The sequence below is a fragment of the Oryza brachyantha genome, chromosome 2 (genome assembly GCF_000231095.2).
Source record: "Oryza brachyantha chromosome 2, ObraRS2, whole genome shotgun sequence".
In the NCBI taxonomy this organism is placed as follows: domain Eukaryota; kingdom Viridiplantae; phylum Streptophyta; class Magnoliopsida; order Poales; family Poaceae; genus Oryza; species Oryza brachyantha.
Window position 1 is genome coordinate 24,642,623 of NC_023164.2, and position 13,673 is coordinate 24,656,295.

A 13,673-nucleotide genomic window follows, 5' to 3' on the forward strand; every position below is an offset into this window, starting at 1 on the left:
GGTTACAGAGCTCGTTCATTATATTAATTGTGAATTATCTCAAGTTACCTCTTGGTATTAATGCGGAAAGATACAATATATGCAACACACAACTTCTTCCTGGAGTGGTTTTTTGACACCATGAAGAGGTTGTTGATAATGCAGGTGGACCTCACATGAGTATGAAGGATACCTATTTCTACAATAAACTCAGCGAGAAATTCAAGAATTTAGCTTGGGCTTATGGTTGTAAATAATTTTTCTCTTGCTGGAGAGAAAGCCAATACCCGTATAGTATAAAAACCCATCTTAAATCCTACAGAGATGGACGGAGAGATTGGCAAGAGCACCATGCTGCATAGAGTAGCTCAAGAGTTCTGAATAATGTATATGAACTTCCATGATAGTAAATAAGAACAAGAGTAAGCTTAGTATTCTTTCGAAGGTCTAAACATGTATACGGGTTTACGCTCTCCCTTTACCAAACACTTCTTTTTTTTTTGCATCTGATAGCCTTGCTTAATTCTAGACCTATGATTTCTCACATTTATCGATGCTCAAGCATAGACACATACATATGTACACACTTATGTCCATGTCTAAACGATATCGGAGCCCTTGCCTCATGTAGTGCGTGCACACTCTTTACTAATAAATGTGCCCATGTTACATGTATATCATACTGTGAAACCATAGGAAAATACATGCATTTAATCTTGGTGTACAAGTTCCGTCACGACAATCCTGACCAATTTGAGTTATGCTCAATTCACTCGATTATTTATTTTAGAGCATTTTTCCATTCTTGAGAATGTACCATGAAGTATTACTGTTTTCTATAAATTTTATATAGAAAACAGTGTTACCTCATGTACGTTATCTCCTTAAGAACGGTAAATTTGCTCTTTATTTTAATATAGTAAAAAAGTGCATGATACATTGACAATAAACCACGGTAAATCTGCACCCCGTTTTAGTAACTGAAACCCATCGAGATCATGACAGCAAAGAGAAAACACATTTTTCGGACATACACGGCTCCAACACATAGAGCGAGTAACTATCGGTGCCTACATCATTGATATGCACATTCCCCCTAATCAGGGGCTCTGAGATTTGCATCGAGAGACATTACCTTTAATTCTTTTCTTTTTTTACCCGAGTGATCTCAGCGCAATGAGAGGGGCACCAACCTAATGGAAGCAATGAAGGCGTCTCTCCGGCCGAACCAAGCGAGCGAGCGAGCAGCAGCTAGTGCTTTGCTGATGTGCCGAGTGCTCCCGTGCCGGCATGGTGCGCTCCAAACAGGATTTGCATCCATCCGTGCGTGCGTGCGTGAGTGCATGCATCGCATCGCCTCCCCTCTCCTCTCCTCTCCTCTCCTCTCCTCTCCTCGCGCCCCACGGAAAATACTTGGCTTTAGCTCGCGTCCCTTTTTGGAGAGGTGGAAGTTATTTTGTAATGTTTGTCACCGTTAACTTTTAGATGTATATTTATTATTTATTTTATTTTAACAAATATATAAAAAGTATAGATATAAAGCATGTTTAAAGCACATATAAAAATAAATAATAATTACGTGATTTTTATAAGGTTGCCGTGATGTGTCGTGTAGTGGCAAACCTTTAAAACGAAGAGAGTTTTTCTTAATCTAAAAACAATCGGGGCATGTTCAAAGATATAGTCTATTATAGGCTTTTATTTTATCCACGTCAACACAAACGTATTTTATGATGGGACGTATAAATGTAGAGTCATGTATGATTTCTTTATTAATATAACATTTATCCTCATGCAATAAAATTTTCTTTAATAAATACTAAGAGTCGATTGCTATGCATAACAACGAATTTTCTCTCTTCTTCTTTTTTTTTTTCTTCACATCACCAAATTTACTTATATGATGATTAGTAGAGTCAGCTAATAAATATGTTTGGATGTGCCTTTGAACCTCGTCCCTATCTCAAACACATCAGCTACTATATATAACTGAATGCATCATTTCCTGGAAAGCAATTTGGCTGCTTACCCTGGTCGTCGCAAAGCACCTGGTTAAGTACATAGCATCCGGTTTGGTAATTATACCAATGACTCAACGAGGCACTAGCAAGTGGTGATCGATGCAAGATTACGAGCTGATTAAAAAGACGGAAATGTTTAACTACTTCTATATGTACATATGTTTAAGTAGGTTTGACATGATTAGTGAGTGGTCTCCAGCATCCACTGCGTGTGTGATATTAAAATCAGTATAACAGTAGGTCGTAAACCGGCTAAATATCGAGATGGGAGAGAGGTGGGAGGGGAGAAAGGAGAAGCGAGCTATAAGTTTATAGCTGGCTTAGACACCAAAATCAAGAAACTATACGAGGGTATAAATGAATCATGTATTAATAATAATAAGCTAACTATAGATATAGACTGAGAAAATACTAGAAAGAGTTTTACAACCGTTCGCTCGTTATATTATTAGTTTTGGAATTGCTGCTGCAGATCAGCACGAAAAGCTAGGCAGAAAGAACCTTCTGATCGATCTGCCGCGCGATCGATCGGCTGCGTCAGAATTCTATCTCCTCTGCATGCGCTCGCGGCTTCGGTTCTCTCTGTCTTTCAGCCTGTCATCCAATTCGATCGCAACCTAGCCTAGCATTGCATTGGCGGCTGCACGCAGGGTAGGCACAAGCCAAGATGAATTTGTGCACCCACTATAAAATTTTACTACGACACAAAAGATGCCATGTCCAGTGGTGCCGTGTGTACGCTGCGCAGAACGTCTTTTCTTCCTCGTTGGGCTGAGCAGGGTTCCAATAACTGCTGCTGGGAAAAAAAACCAGTTTGGCCCGCAGAAATATACCCATTAGTTGCGATTAAACAGGCATTATTGAGCCTATTTTTCATTATATAATAAATTGAGTACCTTTTTTAAACCCTCAAATCCTCAATTAAAAAAAGACCTTCTTACATTAGGTAGTTTTATCTGGGCATTGTTAATTTTATTTGGTCAAACTTTAAAAACTTGCGCAAGATATCTAGTTTAAAACATAAAAATCGTACGAATAAATTGTTCTTATAAGTACTTTTCTAATGTTATAATTCTGTTATATATCATCGTTATATTCTAATTACTATATATACGCCAAACACTAAATTTAAGCTAATACTATCATATATTTAAATATGGAGGTAATACAATTTGTAAGAGTCGACGGTAAGAGACTCTAATCTTGCAAGTTTATCATGAAAATGGACTTAAAAAAGGTGTTCAAAACCAAGACTATCATCTTCACTTGAACAACCAGAACTAGGGAGCTGGCTCCCTCCCTCTGACTCTCAGCCACTTTGGAGTTTGGAGTCATTGGGCACAGTTTGATCCAGTGATGAGCATGCCCGCCCCTTTGGCCGCGGCGGCCAGCCGGCGACGCGGCGCCTGACACAAGCAAAAGCAAACAAAAAGGAGATGGTCGCGCGCGTATCTTCCAAGCAATCCATCCGATCGCCCTGCCGTGCGTGGCACATCATCGCACATTCCGCAACGGCCTCTGATCCAGCTGATTCGGCCATGAATCAGACGCACTGCTTTCCCTCTCGCTCTCTCTGAAGGTCAGGTCAATATCCAGGAGAATTTAAAGGTGAAAAAAAAAGGGAAATACGAACATACCCCAGGCCAACCCAGTGCATGCATGCCATGGTGCGCATGCAGCTAGTTTCGTCCAAAGCAGTGTGCTGACGAAGCCATCAGAGGCTCAGCTCAGGGCTGAGTAGTTTATTAGTCAGCTGTTTCAATAGCCAAGTTGCCCTCGGTGTGCGATGCTCCCTGTAGAACGACAGTGTCATCTGTGTTCTTTATGTAGACGCAGCTTCACCATATGGACATCACTGAAACAACAACACAAACAAAAAAACACTGTGATTTGTTAAATTTGCATGGAAATGAAAAGATGGAATGGCTTGAGTTGGTCGGCATTGTATTTTAGGAAGACTAATGGAGGTAAGGCTATTGTTAACCTTCACTCCCTGCAAAAGAAAAGGGTAATGCTAACCTTGTCACTCCCTGCAAATATTCAATTGAAACCCAGTGCTTAATGCAGAAGGTGATGTCATCTGCGGCAATGATTTGAGGCTTTTGAGATGCTCCATTAGATTAAGCTATCGAGCACATTCTTATGTATTTGGAGCTATTGGACACTTGTATCATGCGTTCTGGAATATCTGCATTTGCTTTGTCTTCACGAAAATGCCCCCTTTTGTTGGAAAGGAAAAGAAAAAAAAAAGCTTCATCCTTCTTTGCTGTATCTTATCCGTTGGGCATACAATCAGCTTATCTAAGCAGATACGCTGCTTAATTCATTATTATAAATGAATGGTAAAGTACGTTAGGTTTGATTCTTTACCTGAAATCAACTCTCTAATATTTTCAGTTCAGAAGGAATTAATCGCGAAACACTTTGAAATTTACTAAGAGAGCCTAGCTGTTTAATATATATACACAAATAAAGCAATAATGCAATTGCGATAATGACTTATTTAGCTGTCGTTGATACTGCGGCAATCCATATTGTCTTACTGATTTGGCCATTAGGGTGGTTAAGGAAAACACTACTCCAGATTTTGCTTGGTGCTCCCCAAAAAAATCTTGGCTGGTTTTACAATTAGCAGCGTTCTCCCCTGGACTTCAGAGTCAACCAGCACTGAGGCTAATGCTCTTTGCCAAAAAAATTCTTCAAGAATCAGTTGATAGTGGAAACCATACTGCATAATATTTCATCTTTTTGAACAAAATACTAGAACAATATTATGGGAGTGAAGCTATCAACCAATGCAGTCAAATATCCATAAACTGAGAGTTAGCCCATGATGTCATCTGCTATTGTCTGTTTGTCCCATCATTGTAATTGTAAAGTCTATATAAGTTGTCATCTTCATAATTAAGCACCTGCCCTGTATTACTTACAAAAAAGTTGGTATGAAATTGCATGTGAAAAAGTACAGGACTTCATATCATTAGTTGAGACTACGGCAGTCTTCAAAGAGACAATAAAAAAGGACACTGACCTGTAATACGCAGTATTACAATTTAGGCACAAAGGTTTTCAGGGCAAAGTTATTTCCCCAGGCCACTGAGGCCAGCACATAGGATTTGCATTTGTCAATTGTCAAGGAAATCAAATTTTATAGAATTGCAGGGGGACAGGTAAGATGATCCATTATCTGAAATCATAAAGATATTCCAGGGGATTCAGTAGTACAATTCAGAAACAAAAGCTAAAGACCAATCAGATTTCCTAAAAAGGATAAGATCTTTTTTTATGAATCATGTATTCATGTCCCGGCTGAAATTTCTCTAAGAAAAGCAGTTAATAAAGCCGCTCACATGTTGTGATCAAGCACACATCATCAAACTAAACACTGATTTTGCCAGTTCACCTACTGCACTAAAAAGTTGTTTTTGCTGAGAACTGTTGAGCCCAAAGAAAAAAAAAAGATGATAGATGATTGCTGCTAACCATATAAACCAAGCCAATCATGTCATGTCAAACACACACACACAAAGGTCTCATCATGTGCTTCCTCTCCATCACCTGGAAGTCGTTTGGCACAGTAATTGGGACATGGAATAGACTGGCCCATGACCCATCTTCTTCATAGCGAAGAGCCAAAGACCTACATGCTGACCATGCATGCCTACACATGTTTCAGACAAGGCTCGATCAGCTTGCAAAAGTAATCACCAAACCCACAAGATCCGATCTTGCAGTGGACACACGAAGAACACGATGTGTCCTCGCCAGCTAGGCTCCATTCGATTTGGCTCCGGCGACACTGACAGTGACACCAAACGTCCATGCTTTAGCAAGTAGACACTGATCTCCACAATGTTTTGCCTTCCGAGTGAGGGTACATTAGTTCCTCCATCTTCCACCATGGTTGGAAATTTAACCCAGTCTATGGAGGCATCATTCTACTCTATCATTCTAAGACCTTTCAAATCCAGCATCAAGAACATCAGCAGAACTAGAACAGGGCTTGTAATTTAGATCACTGAGAAGGCATAGGTCTATACAACTGATGGTGAGATGCTCAAGCTCATAGAAAAAATGGCATACAACTAATGATACGGTACAAACCTATGAAAAAATAACCGGTTTTCTTAAATATAAATTATTTAACTTTTTGTGAGTTTTGTAAAGCGATATTTTTTGCGTGACTTGAAGAGGACGGATGCTTTGAGATATGCTCGGCTGGAAAGGTAAATACGACACAATACGAGGGCTGATATGCAAAACAATCATCTTCCGAGTGCTTCCATGTGTACTCTTAGGCCTTGTTTAGTTTGTAAAAAAAACATCACATCAAATCTTTGGACATATATTTGAAGTATTAAACGTAGTCTAATTATAAAATAAATATTAGATTTTGCTTGGAAAAACCGCGAGATGAATCTTTTGAGTCTAATTAATCCGCCATTAGCACATGTTAGTTACTGTAGCACTTATGGCTAATCACGTTCTAATTAGGCTTAAAATATTCGTCTCACTATTTTCCCATAACTATGTAATTAGTTTTAATATTCATGTATATTTAATGTTTTATTTAGATATCTAAAGATTCGATATGAAGTTTTTAAGAAAAAACTTTGGGAACTAAACGGGCCGTACTCCAGCGATTGTGTAAGTGGTGGGCCATAGTGATCGTCCCAGTTTTTCATGAGCCGGGCCTTATCTTTCATGAAGCGAGCCAGGTGATCCGGCCCGGCCCACCAATCCTTCGCGATCTATCCGCATCTCGTCTGCGACCACATCACGTGGGGCCCACCCGGTCAGCTAGCCACCACGCGAACCGCTAGTACCCTTCGCCTCGTCATCCGGAGAGCTCCCACTTTCCAGTCTCCCGCCGCCGCCGCCGCCGCCCGCCGCGGACTTCAGCGATCCCCCGGAGCTCTCGACGATGGCGACGGCGGCCACGGCGTCCGCTACGGCAGCCACCCGCTTCACGCGGCTGGCGGGAGTCGGGCTACGGAACGCCCGCCTCCCCACCGCGGTCCGTTTCCAGCGCCGGGTGCTCACCACCACCGCGCTCCTCAGGACCGCCGAGCTCCGGCCCAAGGAGCAGGGCCTGCCAGAGACGCTCGACTACCGCGTGTTCCTCGTCGACGGCGGGGGGCGCAAGGTGTCGCCGTGGCACGACGTGCCGCTGCGCGCCGGCGACGGGGTGTTCCACTTCGTCGTGGAGATTCCCAAGGAGAGCAGCGCCAAGATGGAGGTCGCCACCGACGAGTCCTTCACGCCCATCAAGCAGGACACGAAGAAGGGCAACCTCCGATACTACCCGTAAGGACTACAAACCGAGGAAATTCGTATTCTAAGTGTCAGTTTATGCTCGTTTCTTCTTAAAACATCGTGCCTTTCGTGTTAAAATTGGACGGATGAATTGCAAATTGAGTCATAAATGGACGTTTAATTAACTTATAATGCCTTGTAAGATCTTCATCAGCAAGAGGATGCCATGATTAGTTTGCAAATGTAACTTTTATGTTTGTCTGTGCTGTTCATGTTCGTTTTTGAGAATGCTAGAAATTCTTGGCTTTGTTGCATCGCATTAAGTTTTTGTTATTCAATCATAACCTTATTTTCTTACGATGCTCCATCAGCTTTTATTAATAAATTTAGTGTATTCCAGAGTTTAATTGGTCTGTTTCAATTGTTATATTGAGTGACTGAAATTTATAGGTTGGTCCATAAGGATAGAATGGCAACTCTTTTCATACCAGAAATTCGTGCTTTACTATATTTGTGGTGGACAGGGGAAATAATGTAGGAGATTGTGTCTTTTTTGTGGGACCTTTCTTCAGTATGAAAAAGATGGGCTGCTTGAATTTTGTCAATATCAGATTGTAGCTGCCGCCACCTTATGCACTTTTGGGATTCCTTCAAGATCTTTTTTCTCCCATGATTGGTGGTGGAATCACTGAAAGTCTTGTGGTTCGCTACTGTGGGAATACTCTTAAATATAGTAGACCCTATATCCATCTTAAGCAAGACTAAAATTTATTCGAAACTAGAATTGGATTTGATATATACTCCCTCCATTTCATAATGTAAGATTTTCTAGCCTTGCCTAGATTCATATGGATGCTAATGAATCTAGACATATATATAAATTATATACATTCATTAATTGATGAATTTAGGCAAAGCTAGAAAGTCTTACAATATAAAACGGAGGTAGTAACTCTTGTTTCTATTTCTATGAATACAATTTTATTTTGTACACAACTATATCAATCAATCTACACTTCTATAATTTGGGCCCACTGTGATAAACAGCATAGGTCTTACTTTTTATTCAGTTAATATGGTAATTTCTAGGACCTTGGAGCGAACGTGATGAGTATCTTTAGCCTTCTTTTTATCATGTAATAGATTTGGCAGTCCCGCTCTTGTCACCAAAACTGTGCTATAAGGTCTGAATTGCATCTGCTTTCAAGTTCAACCTTGCAGCCATGGTTTCGACATACACTTCCTTATTCAAAACAATGCAAGGCTGTTCTGTTACTTCCACTTCAGTCCTTTTGAAGATGATTAGTGTACATATTTTATGGAATGGTTTACTTTTTTTCCCTTATAGATGGTATGAACATGTGAAATTTGCTTGTGGGCAAGTAGTTGATTTGATGCCGTTACTGTCCTTGTTGATGACATCTTGCCTTTGAAAACCCTGTTTATGAACTTTGTGCATGATTTATCCTGAAACTATCTGTGATATCAGGTACAACATTAATTGGAATTATGGATTATTTCCCCAAACATGGGAGGACCCAACTTTTGCAAACACCGATGTTGAAGGAGCACTTGGGGATAATGATCCTGGTAATAAACATTTCAGTGTTTCTGTATTCGGCAGGCATGGTTCTTTATATCATCTTCAGCCACTCTGACCTATTTTGCTGATGGCCTTCATTTCCAGTTGATGTTGTTGAGATTGGTGAAAGACGTGCTAACATTGGAGATGTTCTTAAGGTGAAACCCTTGGCAGCTTTAGCAATGATTGACGAGGGGGAGCTTGATTGGAAAATTGTGGCCATTTCTTTGGATGATCCTAAAGCATCTCTTGTGAATGATGTGGATGATGTTGAGAAGCATTTCCCGGTATGAATACTGTCTACCTTTGTTTTCCATGTTTGTCCTTGTTTTTCACAGGTTGACATTGCCTCTCTCTTTGATGGAATGTAGGCTTTCCCCCCCAGATAATGACAATTGTTTTCTGTTTTAAATTCTAAGTTTGGCTAAGGATTTTTTTGAGCAAAGCATTTTTTTAGCAAACTTATTTTCGTTCCTGACAGTATAAAATGGCTTGGCTAAGGATGCTACTCTTGTTATAATTGTTATCCTAGATCCCCAGTTGCCTCACACTTTTTTCTGTAACAAGTGCACTACCCTGAAGCTTTTTTTTTTTGGGCTGTGGTTATTAGGTTTTTTCGCTTGGAAGATTCTAATGAGTTCTGCAATTTAGATCTGTTACACATGCAGGCTTAAAAATGTTGCTAACGCAGTTAATTTTCGCCCCTTCTTTATTGTGCAAGTTCTTTAACCGGACGTTTTACGTTACCTATTCAGGGTACATTGACTGCCATCAGAGATTGGTTCAGAGACTACAAGATACCGGACGGTAAGCCTGCAAACAGATTCGGTCTAGGCAACAAACCGACAAGCAAGGTAAGCCTGACCTTCTTCAGTCATCCTGAAACATAGAGGATATGCTTCCATTCTAATGGTATTCTTCTCTCTTGTGTAGGAATATGCTCTGAAGGTCATACAAGAAACCAACGAATCATGGGAGAAATTGGTGAAGAGGAATATCCCTGCCGGAGAGCTCTCACTAGCCTAATCTTCTGTCCATGAGAATCCATCAGATTCATTTGGTCATGTACCAAAAGCTTGTTTTATAAGCTATAAACATGCTACTTCATCTTCTGAACTCTTTTGGTGAACTGTGTGACAATAATGCTTCTTGGGCAAGTTTTTTTTTTTTTTTTTCAGAAGGAAAATGAATGTTCTTGAGCAGCGGTTATGTTTGGAACAGGTTTTACACAGTGAATGATCCGTTAGAAGTAAATATAGTTTCAACAATATAATCATTATGCAAGATGAGCTAACTGTTTTTTTCCCACACAATGTAGTAACAAATATCGAGATGTTGCGCATTACACTTGAAAATGCACTAATATCACAGATACAGACGTTAGCAAACGATTCACAAACAGGTTAAGCGACTAAACCATTTTCACATCTAAATCTGACGAGAGAGTAGCAAAAGTAACAGCTATGAACCTAAAATATTTGATACAGTCGTAAATAGCCCCACTTGATTCTTGGCCTTGTCAATCATCAACCGAGTACAGTGGTTCGATCAGCCTATAGAAAGGCATGGCAGATGTATGTGCCCAGACCCAGCTCTATCTAACTCATCACCTTGTACCTGCAAAACGGACGTTAACTAATGTTAGATTGTTAGCTCAGTTTGTGAACAATGTGACTGAGATAAGGTAATCTGAGACGCTGAGAGCGCAATGAAGTTAGATCCTTATCAATAGTAGTACACCAAACACAGAGAACCTGCATTGAGCTGCTGAGCTCAACAAATTTGACTACCACAGTGTTGTGAAATACCCAGCATGCAGCAGGTACTTCGTGTATAAAAGATTAAAAAAAAATTGTCAAAAAGGGGAACCACATTACATCCTATAAATGAAGATATAGTATAACATATTTTTGCTTATTATAAGCATATAGGGGAAATGACTTATTAATGATTAAAAACTAATTTATGGATAAAATTATTATATACGTGTTCTTAGTGATCTAAAAGCAAAGGCTAGAAAATAAACTACGAGGAAAAAAAACTCCAAATTTAGGTCTTAAAATTCAAATATTGGCTTATGAGCATAAATATAAGTGAAAAGATGGAGGCTATAATGCATCGTGCTTCCAGGACATTAACCAAAGCTAAAAAGATCGTCAATGAGTTAGACAGAAACCAATAATCAATTCTTCTATTAAAAAACCTGGGATAGTGCTCGAACACTTTGACAGACGAAATAAGAATCACCTTTGCTATAGGTGTCAAACGAAGCGTTCAGCTGCATGCAGCATGCCCATAAAGGACTAAAGTACACTCCACACAATAAAACCTGTTGAGGAATGAGAAGAGTTTGTCCTTCCAAGTGGTGCCTACTGCCTTGGTGCTCAGTACCGAAATTTTCCTTTCAGCACACCCTTTTATGTACTACTACACTAACTACTACTACTACATACATGGCCTTCATCATCTAATTATCTTCAAGTGTGTATCTCTACAAGTCATCAACCCATGTCTAATTATTTGAGTCTGCTGTTTATTACATGCATTTCTCTGATAATTTTGTATCCTTTCAGTGCAAAAATGGTAAAGCATTGAGCCAGTTCCTTAACCAAGCTCTGTACCTGGTCTTTCAGTGCCCATGATATAGCCAAGTAGCAGAGACAGAAAATATATACCCTGTGGACCTGGGGGATCAATTATTGCTATCCCATATTTTAGTGGGGTCATCTCTTAATAAAACAATGGACCAACTGGCCCTACAGTTCATGTTTACTCCTACCAGAGCCAAGAAACCAACATAGAAATACATGGCAGAATTCTACATGTCATGGGGATACTTATTAGGCGATTCCTAGGACATATTGTAGGCAGTGGAAGCACATGCTTTACTAGAAAGTTTTTTCCTTCTAAAATCATACTGATTTATTTAAAGTTCACTTGATAACCAGGGTGTGTGACCTCTCATCAATTCATTGTCTGATACATCTCAAGGAAAAAGTATAAGCAAAGAGACTGCTTGGCTTGGTTATTGTTTTTGACAACTTAATTGAGGTTGTCATAGTATGACTTATAGCATGTGATGTATTTGGTTGTTAGATACTCCCTCCATTTCAAAATATAGAGTGATTTTGTTTTGTTAAGACAAGGGTTTGACCAAAGATTACTCTATTAACATAACACTTATGTGCCACAAAAGTATAATCATAAGAAAGTACTTTCCAACATAAATCTAATGATATCAATTTTGTTTCATAAAAATTATATCTTGATAGAGACATAGAGTAATCTTTAGTCAAACCACTGTCCTAACGAAACAAAAGGCGTCTTATATTTTGAAATAGAGGGAGCGTGTATGGAGTTATGCATAATTTGATCATCTTTCATCTCCAAGTTCTCCTTTCACACCACTATTTCATCTTCAAAATCTATCCAATCATAAATGTGATATACAGACTAGCAGTGCATAAAAACTGAGGTATTGCAGTCAATTATAATGCAGGTTGATCTCTAGATTTACTTAGGGTTGACGCAAAGAATACATAGAGCGAGTATGACTATGAAATTCTCTAGGCTTGCTCGGCCATAGAAACCAAAATCAAGCTGATAATGCTTGCTTCCCGCTGATAAGATGTTGTTTTCATCATGCTACAGGGAGCATGATTGCTTGATATTTCAGTCCTTGCTTTGCTACTTTGTGAACAGATGACAGACCACACAATCGTATCCCAACAGTCAGCAAGAACAATCAATTGCCAAGTAAAATGCATAAATTCTAGTACTGTAATTGATCGAAAACTAAAATTATAGACTGCGCAATGCAGACGAATTCTCCAGCAAAAAGTTAAGACCAGTGAAGCAGATAGCAAATTTACGATAAATTACTCGTGCAGATGCATACCCGGGCTAAGGCCCGAGGCCCTTGATGGCGTCCATGAGCAAGGCGTAGACCTCCTTGGCCAGATCATGCCGCCGCATCTGTGTTTGTATTTCTGAATCAAGCTGCCTCCTCCACTTGCCCTCGATGAATCTCGCCTCCTCGGTCCCAAGTAGTGACAACCCCTTCTCCAGGGACACCCCAGACAGCGCCCGCCCATCGGTCTTCCAGTACTCATCAAGCATCTCAGTCAGCACCGGCAGCATGGCGGCGGCGTCCGGGACAGTGCGCGGCTGGTCAGCCCCCGCCTCGTCGTCGCCCTCGGCAAGGGGCTCCAGGTCGTCGCCCCACACGCTCGCGCAGAGGTCGCGCACGCGGCGCTCGTGCGGGCCGGCGGACGCGCCCGGCGCCGCGTGGAGGAACTTGCTCTTGAGCCGCTTCAGCTTGTAGTACACCTTGGTCTGGTCGAGGTGCGGGGAGAGGGAGCCCCTGATGGAGTCGAAGAGCGCGCCCATGTCCGGGAGGCGCGGGACGTGGCCGGCGCGCGCGCGGAAGGCGGCGGCGCCGGCGAGGAGCGCGACCTCGTCGGCGTCGTTCCAGAGCTTCTGGACGGCGCCGCCGGCGGGCGCGGTCACCGCGGCGGCCGGGTCCGCGAACGCGCCGCGCTGCCTACGCTTGCGCTCGCGCTCACGGCTGCGGGAGGAGGCGGCGGCGGCAGGGGGCGGGCTAGGGTTCGGGGCCGGGTGGCGGGCGTCCCCCGCGCGGGGCTTGGGGCGGGACGAGCGCTTCTTCGACGACCTAGGAGGGGATGATGGCGAGGCGGGCGCGGCGCCCGCGTCCATGGCGCTCATGGACGGCCGCTTGGACGGCATCCGCTCGTCGCGGCGCGGCGCGGCGCGGCACGGCGTGGCGTGGTCGCGCTCTGGGGAAGGCCGCGCTGGGCGAGCTTGGGAAAATTGGA

The 13,673-nt window shown here is 41.7% G+C and overlaps 2 protein-coding genes across 2 annotated transcripts; one reads left to right on the forward strand and one right to left on the reverse strand.

Annotated features, from left to right (window-relative positions):
- The first annotated feature begins 6,851 nt into the window (after positions 1 to 6,851).
- On the forward strand, positions 6,852 to 9,954 carry LOC102715185 (soluble inorganic pyrophosphatase 6, chloroplastic). Its single transcript, XM_006649016.3, has 5 exons — positions 6,852 to 7,307; positions 8,746 to 8,846; positions 8,944 to 9,125; positions 9,594 to 9,692; positions 9,772 to 9,954. The coding sequence occupies exons 1-5, from the start codon at positions 6,925 to 6,927 to the stop codon at positions 9,862 to 9,864; spliced, it is 858 nt and encodes a 285-aa protein (XP_006649079.2). The 5' UTR covers positions 6,852 to 6,924; the 3' UTR covers positions 9,865 to 9,954.
- Positions 9,955 to 10,096: 142 nt separating this feature from the next.
- LOC121053532 (STOREKEEPER protein-like) lies at positions 10,097 to 13,673 on the reverse strand. Its single transcript, XM_040520697.1, has 2 exons — positions 12,737 to 13,673; positions 10,097 to 10,455 (listed from the first exon to the last, which is right to left on the reverse strand). The coding sequence occupies exon 1, from the start codon at positions 13,582 to 13,584 to the stop codon at positions 12,742 to 12,744; it is 843 nt and encodes a 280-aa protein (XP_040376631.1). The 5' UTR covers positions 13,585 to 13,673; the 3' UTR covers positions 10,097 to 10,455; positions 12,737 to 12,741.

Coding starts and splice junctions, on each gene's coding strand:
- LOC102715185 (XM_006649016.3), top strand. CDS start 6,925: ATGGCGACGGCGGCCACGGCGTCCGCTACGGCAGCCACCCGCTTCACG. Junction 9,126..9,593: donor ATGTTGAGAAGCATTTCCCG/GTATGAATACTG, acceptor TTACCTATTCAG/GGTACATTGACTGCCATCAG. Junction 9,693..9,771: donor GCAACAAACCGACAAGCAAG/GTAAGCCTGACC, acceptor TCTCTTGTGTAG/GAATATGCTCTGAAGGTCAT.
- LOC121053532 (XM_040520697.1), bottom strand. CDS start 13,584: ATGCCGTCCAAGCGGCCGTCCATGAGCGCCATGGACGCGGGCGCCGCG.